This window comes from Convolutriloba macropyga, chromosome 2 (genome assembly GCF_964194025.1).
Source record: "Convolutriloba macropyga chromosome 2, txConMacr16.3, whole genome shotgun sequence".
Classification (NCBI taxonomy): Eukaryota; Metazoa; Xenacoelomorpha; order Acoela; family Convolutidae; genus Convolutriloba; species Convolutriloba macropyga.
Genome location: NC_134469.1, coordinates 62,574,475 through 62,586,899, shown reverse-complemented (window position 1 = coordinate 62,586,899; position 12,425 = coordinate 62,574,475). Strand labels below are relative to the sequence as shown.

The window sequence follows — 12,425 nt, the reverse complement described above, 5'->3', positions numbered from 1 at the left end:
TAACAGAGCCAGAAATTTGTTATAATAATCTTCTCTCAACATTATTTTGAGTTGTCTTGCTACTATCTTAAGTAATGTCTAAAGGTATAGATCTTGTACAAAAAGTTATGCATTGAGGAAGCGTTTGTTCTTGAAAGTTTCCTTCCTATTCCTTCGCTCGGTTTTTGACATATTTATTATATATATATATATATATATATATATATATATAAATATTGCATATGATAGATAACAGCAAAGCTTTGTTTTCTCCTGTTTTATTACAACCTCAATGAATTGTATAATTATGTCAGTGTTAGATTGTTTTCTTTTTCTAAAAACTGATAAATTAAATTCGGTAGTCCTGAATCCTGAAGTAGTGGTCCCCCAATAACTAGTGCAATTTTATGAACGCTAAATTTGCCAGGCAAAATGTAATTCAAGCGAAATACCTCTTTAGCCGAAAAATTAAGCAACTTTAAACAGTTGAAACTGCTTTTCAATGTAATTACAGGTTAACGAAACGTCTTCTTATTTGAAAAGCAACATCAATTTATTGGAATCACTAAATTATTCAGGGCATTCCTAAACGGTCCCTATTTTTTTCAACTTTCAAATTTTTCAACTCTTATTTTTAGCATAAGTTTCTTGAACATATATTGCTGCTTCGAATAATCTGAAACAGTGAATGAGGTAATCAAAACTCAAAAATGCAATTCATGTAAATCGATAGACTTGATTGGAAGGTAAGCCGAGATAAGGAAATGACAAAGGACAAATTGGGAAAATCATAAGAAAAAACTGAAAAAAATTAGATCTACTATCTGTTCTGTAGGACAGTTGAGACTTACCAGACAAAGAAACAGGCAAAAAAAGTGCCACAGTTTATGAGATAAAGCTGGCGAATTTTCTAGTACAAGCTGACATTTTTTTGGTATCAGCGGGTTGAATATCAGGAAATCCATTTAAAGAATAGCGGAGCATCAGTTTAAAAAAGCGTTTATAATTTCACAACAAACAAAGTCACCAAAGGGTAGAAAATTCCAACCCCAAAACAGAAAAAAAAAATTGCAAGGCAACTTGAACTCGAAAACTCAAGTAAAAAAGTTTGAAATAATGAAAAAAAAGCTAAAATCCCTCTTTGTTGTACAATTTTGCAATAAATAAGATTAAAAAACAAAGTTTTTCACAAAAACAAACTCCATATATTCTGCAGTGCAAGTGAAAAATGGTTTGACATACAATTGTCGAAAAAATCAAAATCGATAAAAGATGTTTTCAAAAATTGAAAACAAATTTTCAAAAATTCAATAAACTTTGACAAAAATTAAGTTTTCTATCCACTCGTTTGAAGATGACCGATCAAGTCTCAACCAGTTTGCTGAATTGACACACCTAGACACGGACAAGTTTTTCTACACATATATTGTGAGTTGAGTTTTAAAACAGATTTGAGGAGTATATACGATAACAACCCTTTTCCTGATCTTCAACAGAGCACGGTAGTTGTTAAGATTAAGTGATTTCATCATCAATTTAAGCTGTTCTGTATTTATGTTAAGTAGGCACTAAATGTGGGGACCTTGTGCTGGAAATTTTTGGAAATGGCAAAATATCGTCGTTGGAAAACCCCTTTCTAAAACTGCGCTCGCTTTGTTTCATATATAAATTTTGCACATGATATACGACAAAATAGCTCGTGTTTTAGAGCTAATTTGTCAGGACTTAATTAATTGTTTGGTTTTTCAAGTTTTTGGTTGATGTAGGATTTACGTGCTCAAAAAATGATAATTTGAATTCCGCAGTCCTGAAATAGTGGTTCTGCAACAAGTAGTGCTACTTTGTGGGTACTCAACATGCCAGACAACACATACTTTACCCTATAAGTCATTTTAGATGACAAAATAAGCAATTTTAGACAGTTGAAAACAACTTTTTGTGATATTTACAACTTTAAAGTCCAGCTCATTTATTTGAAAGCCAGTTGGCTACAACCAGTAATTTGCTGAGGGTATTCTTTCTCGGTCCTGGGGGTTTTCACTTTTATATTTACTGTATAAACTTCCCGAAGGAATCCTTGCTTCCTATCATGTGATACAGCGAGTGAGTTAAGCAGAAGTTAAAAGTAAAAATATTTTCAAGCGAAAGTTTCAATCGAAAATTGAAATTAGGTTAAGCAAAACATTGCAGTACATTTCGGGAAATACAAATGGAAAAAATTGAATTAAAAACTAAGAAATCAAAACTGATAGGTGCTGCATTCAAAAAAAAATTTTATCGTATCAGAGGGTTGAATAGCAAAGAATTCATTTAAAAGGTTGTTCATATCTTCAGAATGAACTATGTAAAGCAAAAAGAACTTGTTCTAAAATATTCCTTTCTAAATCTGGGTTTATTTTAAATATATATTTTGCATATGATAACTGACAGAATTCTTTTTTATCTATATTATCAGGATTCAGATTATTTGTAGAATTGTACATTGTTGGGTTGTACTATTTAACACGTTCTTTCTTATAAATTCGGACTTACATTCTCAAAAAATGACACATTGAAACCCGTGGTCCTGAAGTAGTGGTACTGAAATAGGTAGTGCAACTTCTCGGATAATCAATTTGCAGGCCGACTCAATTTAACCAACATGTCAATCTTAAACAGTTGAAAACCACATATCGTGATAATAACAGGTTAAAGTACCGTTCCTTTGTTTGAAAATGAGCAGCAATTGGCTATAATCACTAATTTAATTTGGGCATTCCTCAACGTCCCGAAGGATTTGATATGAACCTATCACAGGCAAACAATTTATGAAGATCGAAGATCCTAAAGGCGAATTTTCTCATAACACAATTAAAACAATTCTCCTTTCATTTATGTCATTTCTTTCTTCATAATGGAATCTGTTGCTCAATTGGCATCTTCTAATTTGTATGTCGGCTTATAACAGTAGCCAGGTGCTACTTGAATGACACAACTACTGTGCATGTAAAACAACCAACAACACTTTTCTACTTGACAGGTTTCGCACGATAATTAGAGAAATATTATGAAGTAAAAGATTTTTCGTACATTCTTTTACCATTTTAATCTCAGCTATCATATATCCTCAGCTGTTTTCCCTGTTGTGTTTAAGATCAAAGTATAAAAGCTTAACCGTAGAAAACAATTTAACGGTTGAATCGTCTCTAAAATTTGAGCGATCAATTTATTATCCGATGCATCCATTTTTGGCTCGTTTTAGTTTTTGCTCTATTTGAGCAGAGATAGCTTTTAAAGCTATGTAAACGCAGTTTTATATCTTTTCTTACTCTTGCTTTCAAACAGCAAAGAAATGTAAAGCTTGAAAAAAATAACTTATTTTAAACGTGTACATTATGATAAAATTGCTTGATAATTTTTAAATCACACATACATGCATGCGTAGTCTTTACTATCGAAAAATGAAGACAAAACGTGAAGACTTATTTCTTCGTGGTGGATTTGAGCTCATAAAAGTTATCGCTTCATGAAGCATTTCTTGCTTTTCATACAAAACCAGTGAAGTGCGACTTTAAAGCTAACTTTGTAACACTTTAGAAAATGCATTTGGTTTTAATTTAAGTTATCTATTTTGCGTTTTATATTACCTCGGTTGATACTAAAACGCGCGGATAGGGGGCGTTGAGTTGCCAGGTATTCTAACAGGACAAGTTACAAAATGGATTTTGGGTCGAGGATGTTGGAAGGCAGCAGCAGTCATTATGCGGATGAGACCCTGGACATGACCAACAGAATTCTGGACAAGATAGACCAGGAAATGAGCCAGTTGAACTTGCACTACGGCGATTATGGATCGAATGCGAGGCACGACATGAGCAAGTCTAAGATCCATGGTGCGGGGGAGGGGAAAACATGGATGGATAGGAGGAGTAGTGGTGTTGGGGGTGGGGAGGGGGTGGGAGCGGAGACAGTGCTGGATAGTGTGAGTTATGTGGAGGACTGTCTCTCTACTGAGAAAGACGTGGCAACATTCAACGACACTGTACTATCGTCCATTGTTGACACTGAAAAGTACGTCAGCTACGATACTTGGCAACTAACTTGATTATAAGCACTTGATTAAGAAAAATGAGACTTGTTTAAGCAAACATATAGGTCTGTGTTAGTATTGTAATATTTAGTCCTACATCCTATCAGTCTCTGCAAAACATAATACATGCAACAAGGCCTTGTTTGTTTAGACATATTGGTTATGAAAAAAAAATGGTTCACGTGGTAGCTTGTTTTTTCAAGATAAAATGAGCAAAATTTGTAAGATAAACTTAGTCTCACTTAAGTGGCTTCGATTTTCAAATACTTTTTTTGTATATTTGCTTAAATCTTTTTCAAAAAGCAAATTGAGGGAACAATTTTCTTTCTTACTTTCTTTAAAACATCAAAAGGTATTTAATGAACTTTAAGCTTCATTACCCAGATCGAGGTGGCCAGACCGAACTGAGCTCTGACCAGACCATCTGCGAGCGCACACATGTTCTCGGTACGCTCGAATTGCATGGTATGAAAAGGCTTCGAGCGCACATTTTAACTTTGAATTATGGCCCTCTGAGCGGCTCTAAGCACTCTAAGCACTTGAAGGGGACAACTAGAACTAGATAGAGGCCTCTTATGAAACTTGCTGTCCTTTGACAAAAAAAGTCTTACAAAAAAGATCTTACAAAAAAATACGACAGAGGGCTAACACAATCAAAGTTCTCTTGATTGTGAAAAGACAGAGCACGTATGCTATCCATTTTCTGTATTGTAAAAAACCTGTAGAAGACCAATACTCCTCTTCGACTCGTAAAATAATTCGACTTCACAATAATTGATTCTCATTCGAGAGCAATAAGAAAAATGTAAGAATGGGGGATTAATGTTCCTAGTTGCTAAATCAGTGCAACACAGGTTGATGTGGCCGGACCGATGTGACCTCTGATCAGACTATCTTCAAGCACACACATCTTCTAGGTGCGCTCGAATTACATGGTCTGAAAAAGGCTTCGAGCGCACTTTTGTCTGGACAATGGTCTGGAAGTTGTCCAATCAGAGGTCACTTCGGTCTAAGACGGAGTGATCAGAGGCATTTTCAGGCACACTAGTCCAATCAGAGGACGAATCGGGCGCACACTAGTCGGATCAGAGGTCGAGCAATTTTTTAAAAAGTTTTTTGTGATTTATTACTGACAAATGTTGTCTCTGCTAAGAACCAACAGAGGAGCACCTCTCTGATCAGAACCCCCTCGAGAGTCTAATGGGGTCGATCACAACTATTGGGTACAGCTGATATCAACTTCCAGTCCCCTTATGAAAGGATTTGGAATCACTTTAGATCAAGACGTTTAATTCAAAAACGTCTAATTTCATCTATTCAGTTTAAACGTGAATTAATGGAATTATCAATTGTTTTTTGGAACTTGGGTTTTCTTTTCATTAGCATTACTTTTAGAATTTGCTTTTTGATAGTTGAATATATGATTGAAAACGCAATTTTCATGAATTGAAAATTTTAATGCAATTTTGAGGGATTTTCTCATGTTCAAAACCATTCCCTGAGCAGACTATTTTGAACGCACTTTAATCTGATCAGAGGCAATTGTTTCCGATTATAGGCAAATTTGAACGCACTTCACTTTTTATCAGAGGCCAATTCCAGCGCACTTCAGTCTAACCATAGGCGGATTCGAGCGCAAACTGCTCTGGTCAGGAGGTTACTTTTGAGCACAAAGTACTCTTATCAGAGGAAGTTTTCATGCGCATTTTTAGCGCACGCGGAAGTTCGTCCACTATAGTCTAATTAGAGGATAATTCAGTCTGATCAGAGGCCCTTTTGATCTGGACCTCAATGAAGATGTAATTAATGTTGTTTCTCAGGCTCAATAGAAACGTTTGGTTAACGAAGTTTGTTACTTGACAAAAGACGTAATAATCATTGTCTTAGCAGTTCCAATAATCTTAACAGAAAATCTAAGAACTTTATGGTTGATCCAATTCATCGTTCAGATACTATTTTAAATTTTTTCAGAACTCGCAAAACAAATTTTAATTGCTAATCTTTTAATAAACTAATTACACCAGCATAAGGGCAGAAAACATGCGTTAATTTGCGCATTATAGCATCACTGCTTAGTGCAGAAAATATTTAAATGCATAATTTTTTCAAGAGATTGCTTTGGAATTATTTGTAACCCTTTTGCCAAAAATTGTCATCAAAATTTTGCCGAAAAAAACATTTTCTGACATACATATCGAACCGTTCTAACGAAATAAAACTGGTTTGACTCTATCAGTAAAAAATTTTCGAACGCATTCGCACACTTCAGCTGAGATTTTTTTTAAGTTAAAAGAATCCACGATACAAATAACCAGAGCTCTTTTTTAAGTTGGTGATCCAAACAATGAAAACGAATCGTTCTTTTTCTCCTTGCTTCAGTTTTTTGTCAGTAGGAAATTTGTAAAGTGTTCACTCATAGTTCTTTGCATCCTTCTTTTCGTGACGATATTTAATACTTTATTTTATAATATTTTATTTTTAAATATTTTGTTTATAGATGAACACTCTCTTGCCCTGATTTATGATATAAATCTGCTGAAGACCATCTTAATTTATTTTTCTAAAATTTTCAGTGTTCTGAGATACAATTTGTCGCTATCATGAATAATTCTGAGAAAAAACTTCTTTTGAACATTATATCGGAATTTTTTGACTTCTTTCATAGTTTGGCGTTTTCTTTTACTGAGTAACATGTTCTGATTGGCTACTTCTGAAATTTTTAAAATTGATGGCCATAACTTTTCTAAACGATCCAGTTTCTAATCAACTGTAAAGACACATTTTCTGTTCCTTTGTATCAATTTTAAAAACCAAGCTTTCAATTGTGTTAGGTTTTTTTCTGCAAACTGTTTTTGTAGTTAGATGGTTTTAAAAACCGTTGAGAGCATGGTATCTTTTCATCTTTTCGCAATTGTTTTCAACTTCAACAAATTGACTTTCCGTTTTTTTGTTATTCAAATTTAATTCAAGCTAAAAAAAACAATTTTTAAAAGGAAAACAAACTTCAACGGTTGAGTGCTTGTTCGTAATTTTGGCGGAAGAATCAAAACTCTGACATAAAACAGTTACATTCATTGTGACGCTCTCCCATTTCTGCCCTGCTTGTTAAAGTGTTAACGTTTGTTAAGGTAAATAGTTCTTTGTGGAAACAACATCGATGTAACTTTTCAATGAAAATTTTGAATCTCTTTGTTTACTCTAGCCTAATTGTCAAGTTTTTGAAATAGTTGATCCGACCCCTCTTGAGGGGGATGAACTATATAATCAAATGGGTTTTTTGTTCAGTCAATTTTGACCGATCGATATATTTATCGTAGAGAATTGTGAGAAGTGTTTATTAAAAATCCAGTTCAGCGTAGAATATGAAATTATAAGATTTTTTTAATAATTCGTTTTCTAGATCGAGTTCTCGTGGTTTAAATTTTTGTGAATGTTTTTGAAAATTTTTGCGTAATTGTGCTGATTTTTTGTTGTTTTTTGTCTAATTATTACCGATTATTATTTTGGAGTGATCGCATGTCTTTTCTAGTGGAAGACAAGTTAGTTTGATTAGCTTCAGTTTTTTTCTGACGCTATTTTGACTTTGTTAATAGTTTTTTTTTAAAAAATGGACATAGTTTTCATTGTAATTACTGTCTGTTGTTATTGCTGTTTGATTTTTTGTTCATCTTGACTTGCTTCCTTAATAATGGTTGATCTCTTTAATCTAACGCGGCATTTTTTACTCCAATGAGTTATTTGCGTTGGAGGCGATCTTTTTGTTCATACAAATTTTGTTTTTGAAAATGTTTTTGAATTTTTAGGGGTTTTCGTTCTTTTCCTCATTTGCTAGATATTTATGCCAAAAATGTGTATGAGCAGGGTCGGAACTTTTTGTGCAAACGCACATTACCGAGTCTCCTTGTTTCTGTTAAAACTTTTATCGGTTCGCTTTATTTTCAGATTAATATTGAAACTAGAGTAGCAAGTGGGCATATGGTGCAGTTAAAGAAGAGAGAGGCTACGGAAACATAAAACAAGGTTATAAGATGCAGCAGGCCACAAACAGTTGTCCGAATAGCGGTATATTTAGAAAAAAACTTTCCGCATTTCAAATCACCGATTGAAAAGTTTCTGCAAAAATCCTTGTTTCCGTTTTATATAAAAGCGTTAATGCAATTGTTTTGTCTCTATGCTCATACTGGATATTGACACCTTTATTATGATCATATGTAATCGATAATTCACCTTTTCAATCAGTAATCAAAAACAAAATTGTTTTGCATGTAAACGATAACATCCATCTTTTAAGAGATACCACACGTTTAGATTTCCGAGTAAACCTCGAAGCAAACGATCCAAGTCCGCTCTGGGAAGACTCAACAACCATGACAAGTCTATTGAGGCAGAAGAGTTGCTGCGAAACTTGATTGAGAAACGCTTTCCCGCTCATGAGTCGCCCGATAGCACCCCTCGTCACCCTGAGGTTCCTCGAATCAACCTTGACGATGAGACCAAGTTCCCAAGTCGCGAGTTGCGTGGTGTCGGGGGCCAAAAGCCCTATGATCTCGGTGAAAAGATCAGAAGACGGATTAATGGAGGTCGGTTTAGATTTTAAAATTCTATATCATTGGAGGGCAAAGCAAGTACATGCTGTCTCAAATTATCTTTAAGTTATCCTGTTAATCAATATAATGCACCCCAAAACTAGGCACCTATTCTCCCCCGAGGACTGAAATCAGACCAAAGCAACATATTTTTTTTCTTTGAAAAACAGATGGTTCGTCTAAGGCTCTTAGTTGAAAATGTTGTTTTTTTTTTCAATTACAGCCTTTTTTAGGTTCCGAAGTTGAGAGCGTCATTTCCCGTAACATGGATTCAAAGATGTCAGCCTTGAAAAATGGCTTCAACTTTAATTCCGGGGGTTCATTTCTGGGAAACTATCCGGCAGCGCGTGATCAAGACTCTATTCTGATGACAATTGGTAAAACTGACGGAATGTCCGAGTTTGAGCCGCAGGTGTCCTCCAAAAGAGGGAAGGCTCCCCATCAACGATTGACAAAATCAACCCGCTCAAAAGCCAAATTGGGCGCTATGAGTACTAGCCAACAGAAACCCAATGATTTGGTATTTCCTGGAACTTGGTTTGGAGATAAGTTATCAGTGGGATCAGAATCAACTGCTTCTTTTTCCATGGTGTTCAAAGAGCCTCCAAGTTCCTTAGCCTACATGTCCAATAAGCCTACAACTCACTTAGACAAATGGCAAAGTTTTGAGTCTCTCAGCTCACAATCGATTGCTTTGACGCCTCAGGGGCCAAGGTCTCGACCTGTGAAGAAGTCAAACAGTTTCAACAACCGAAGCACAAGTCAACCGATGGAAAACTCTAAAGTGAGGAAAAATGACCGTTCTGCTTCCAGATTTGCCGAGTTTGTACCTAGAAGCTATGAGTCATCTGAAGTGGGCTCTGCCACTGAACAAGAAATCGAATTCATAAAAGCTGAAGCAGCTAGGATCAAAGCAGAAATGGAGTCCTCGAAAAATAATTTTAGTTCCAGAGGTCGGAATTATCGAAGTCTGGAGCGACGGCCCAGTACTAGTAGTCTGGCAAGCACTCCTAGAAGCTTCAATGGCAAACAATTTCATCAGCCAATCAGATCAAGCGGATCTCAAATGAAATCAGTAGAGAATGACGTCATTCTGAAAGAGACAGAACGAAGCATGGCAAAACTGAAAGACCTCGACTTAGAAGTTCAGGCCGTTCTTAGTAAGAAACAAAACGCTAATAGAGAAATGGCAGAACTACAACAGAAAAAACACGCCCTTGATCAGCAAATTTCAGAGAACGAAGCGCAGATTCGAAATCAGAATGTAACAATGAAGAATGAGCAGAGTGCACTGGAAATATTGAAAGAACAAAAAAGTGAAGTGGAGCGTGAGTTAGAACGGCTGAAAATGGAAATTCAAGAAAGTAAGTCAAATTGGAATAACCAGCTAGATATAAATACCCGACAGGTGTCCAAACTAATTGAAGAAAACTCTTTGCTGAAGGAAAGCCTGCAACGAGGAGAAATTACCCAATTTGAAAGATACGAGTTGCAACGACAACTGGAAGAACTTCGTGAACAAATGCGACAGGAAAGTGCCGAGAACCGAATGAAGAGTCACGAAAGCTCTCTCGAGTTGAAAGAAGCCGAGAAAAGACTTCGTCAATACGACGAGACGAACCGGGAGCTGATTGGTCGTTTGGAACAACTAGACACAGACTACGCCGAAAAGGTGAAGAAGGTGAACGAAATCAACAATTTCGTCAAAAATGAGCTAACAGAAACTCAAACTACGCTTAGCCAACTGGCTGAAGAGCACGAAAATGTAAAGCAGAAGTCAAGTGACCAGACTGAGAAACTGTTGGAGTTTGAACATGTAATTGCTGACAAAGAAACTGAAAACGGTGAGCTGAAACGAATCAATGAACAGTTACAACTCGAAATGCACCGACTAGAGCAAGTTCACTCCGAATCTGTTGAAAGCTTGGAAACAAGCCTGACGAGAGAGAAAACTGCGGCTGTTGATGAACTGAACTCTCGAATAAACGAGTTGAACAAAAAGTATCAGAGTTCTTTGGCCGAGCTAAGGAATGAGATGGAAAATTTAAGAAAGGAAAAAGGAAAAGAAGTTGAACATTGGAAGGAAAAGTTGAACCATCAAGCAGATGCCACGCGAGAGCTGGGAGAAAAGTTGCGACTTGAAGCGCAAGAACAAGTCAGAGCTGCAGTCGCTCAAGAACGAAACAACGCGGAAACCGAACGAACCTTTGTCCTCAAACGAGAGCGAGACAATTTTGAGGACGAGATGACGAGAACTGTTAGACGACTTCAAGACGCCATCGATTATGAAAAGAAACAGCTGGGACAATCTCACTCTCAAATTGCGGAACTGAAAAACGAGCTCGAAACTCTTCGCGTTGAGAACCGAACATTGTACAAGGAAGCAACAGATGCTAATTTGGTCGCTCGAGAAAGTGCCATGCGTGAACACTCTAGTGAAATTAGCAATTTGAAAGAACGGTTGGAAAAAGAGCACACTGAGAAAGTGTTCGAACTTGAAGATCAAATCCGACATCTTCAAGATCATCTGGAGTTGACGAAGGTGGAGCACCACAACGTCACAACTCGTAACAACGATTTGGAGACACGAGTGGTGCAACACGAGAAGGCGATTCTGTTGGAGTTAAACGAGGAGTGTAGACGGATCTGTAAAATGATCAATGTCAACTACAATCGGATCCGAAAGAAGAGAGCAGCTGTACAAGACACTGCAGGGGAACCGTCCTCGACTGGAAATGCCAACTCAACAGGTTATTTATTGAACTGTTGAGCCTCTATTGAGTACAGCACACTCGTGTATAACTTTTCAGTATCGCATAAAATAGGAAATCCAGTTTGCAAAAATTGCATTGTTTAAAGTTTCTCAAAAGGAAACATTTTAATATATGCATAGATGTTTTTCTCTTTTCTTCTTTTAAACGGTAAGTTGAAAGTCTGAAGTGGACAATGTTTAGAGAAGTTTTGAGATACAGAATTGAATATCTCAAATTTACATAAAATATTTCTTCCTTTGTAGAAGTCAGAAATTTGCTGTTAAAAAGTGGGTCTAGAACCTCTATAAACATGTTCGGCAAAGCTGGAGTCATTTTGTTTTATAGTTTTTTGGGAAAACTAAGACAGAAGGTCGATATCTTGGTTACAGGAGCTGTGATAAACAGCACGACAGAAGCCGTGATCAACTTGAAGGCGTGTGTGAGTGAACTGCAGACTTATGTGTATGAGTTGAGGGAGGCACTGGAGGGGGAGAGACTGAAGGGACAACAGAGCAGAGAGAGGAATGAGATATGTGTGAGGACTCTGAGGGATGAACTGAACATTGAGACACAGAGGAAGATGGAGGACTTGAAGGAGAAATTGCACCACGCACACATGAAAGAGTTATCTAAAATGCAGGCTAGTTTTTGTAAACATAATCACAATAATGCTTCCCAGAGAATCAAAAGTTGATACACTTTGCCATGTCATGCTAGATCTTAATTAGTTTTTGCAAAATTTGAAACATTTTGCCAAGATCTTGATAAGCAAAAGTTTCTTGGAACACCTTGGTACGATCGTGATATAAATTGGCATATTAAAACGTTTTTTCTTTTCAAATTAACGCTCAAGAACTTTTTTCCTGCTGAAATATTTTTGAGTAACATGGATTAGGTGTTCCAATTAGAACCCTTATTGCATCTTCGTCAAAATATTTGAGCAGGAAATACCGTTCTTGAGCACTAATTCTAGTAAATTAGAACGCTGATTTCGTAGCTATTGTTGTTGAGCGTTAATAAGATTATTTAATGTTTGCT

At 36.3% G+C, this 12,425-nt stretch overlaps 1 protein-coding gene across 3 annotated transcripts in view; it reads left to right on the top strand.

The window, feature by feature from the left end:
* Positions 1-3,433: 3,433 nt before the first annotated feature.
* LOC142334586 (uncharacterized) overlaps positions 3,434-12,425 on the top strand; it is a 270,416-nt gene continuing 261,424 nt past the window's right edge. Inside the window, exons 1-4 of one of the 3 annotated variants that reach the window (XM_075382733.1) lie at positions 3,434-4,029; positions 8,357-8,628; positions 8,868-11,384; positions 11,777-12,027. In XM_075382733.1, coding sequence (XP_075238848.1) covers positions 3,677-4,029; positions 8,357-8,628; positions 8,868-11,384; positions 11,777-12,027 — 3,393 coding nt within the window. In that variant the 5' untranslated portion in view covers positions 3,434-3,676. The remainder of the gene's footprint in view (positions 4,030-8,356; positions 8,629-8,867; positions 11,385-11,776; positions 12,028-12,425) is intronic. The other 2 variants (XM_075382732.1, XM_075382734.1) reach the window with 2 other exon arrangements.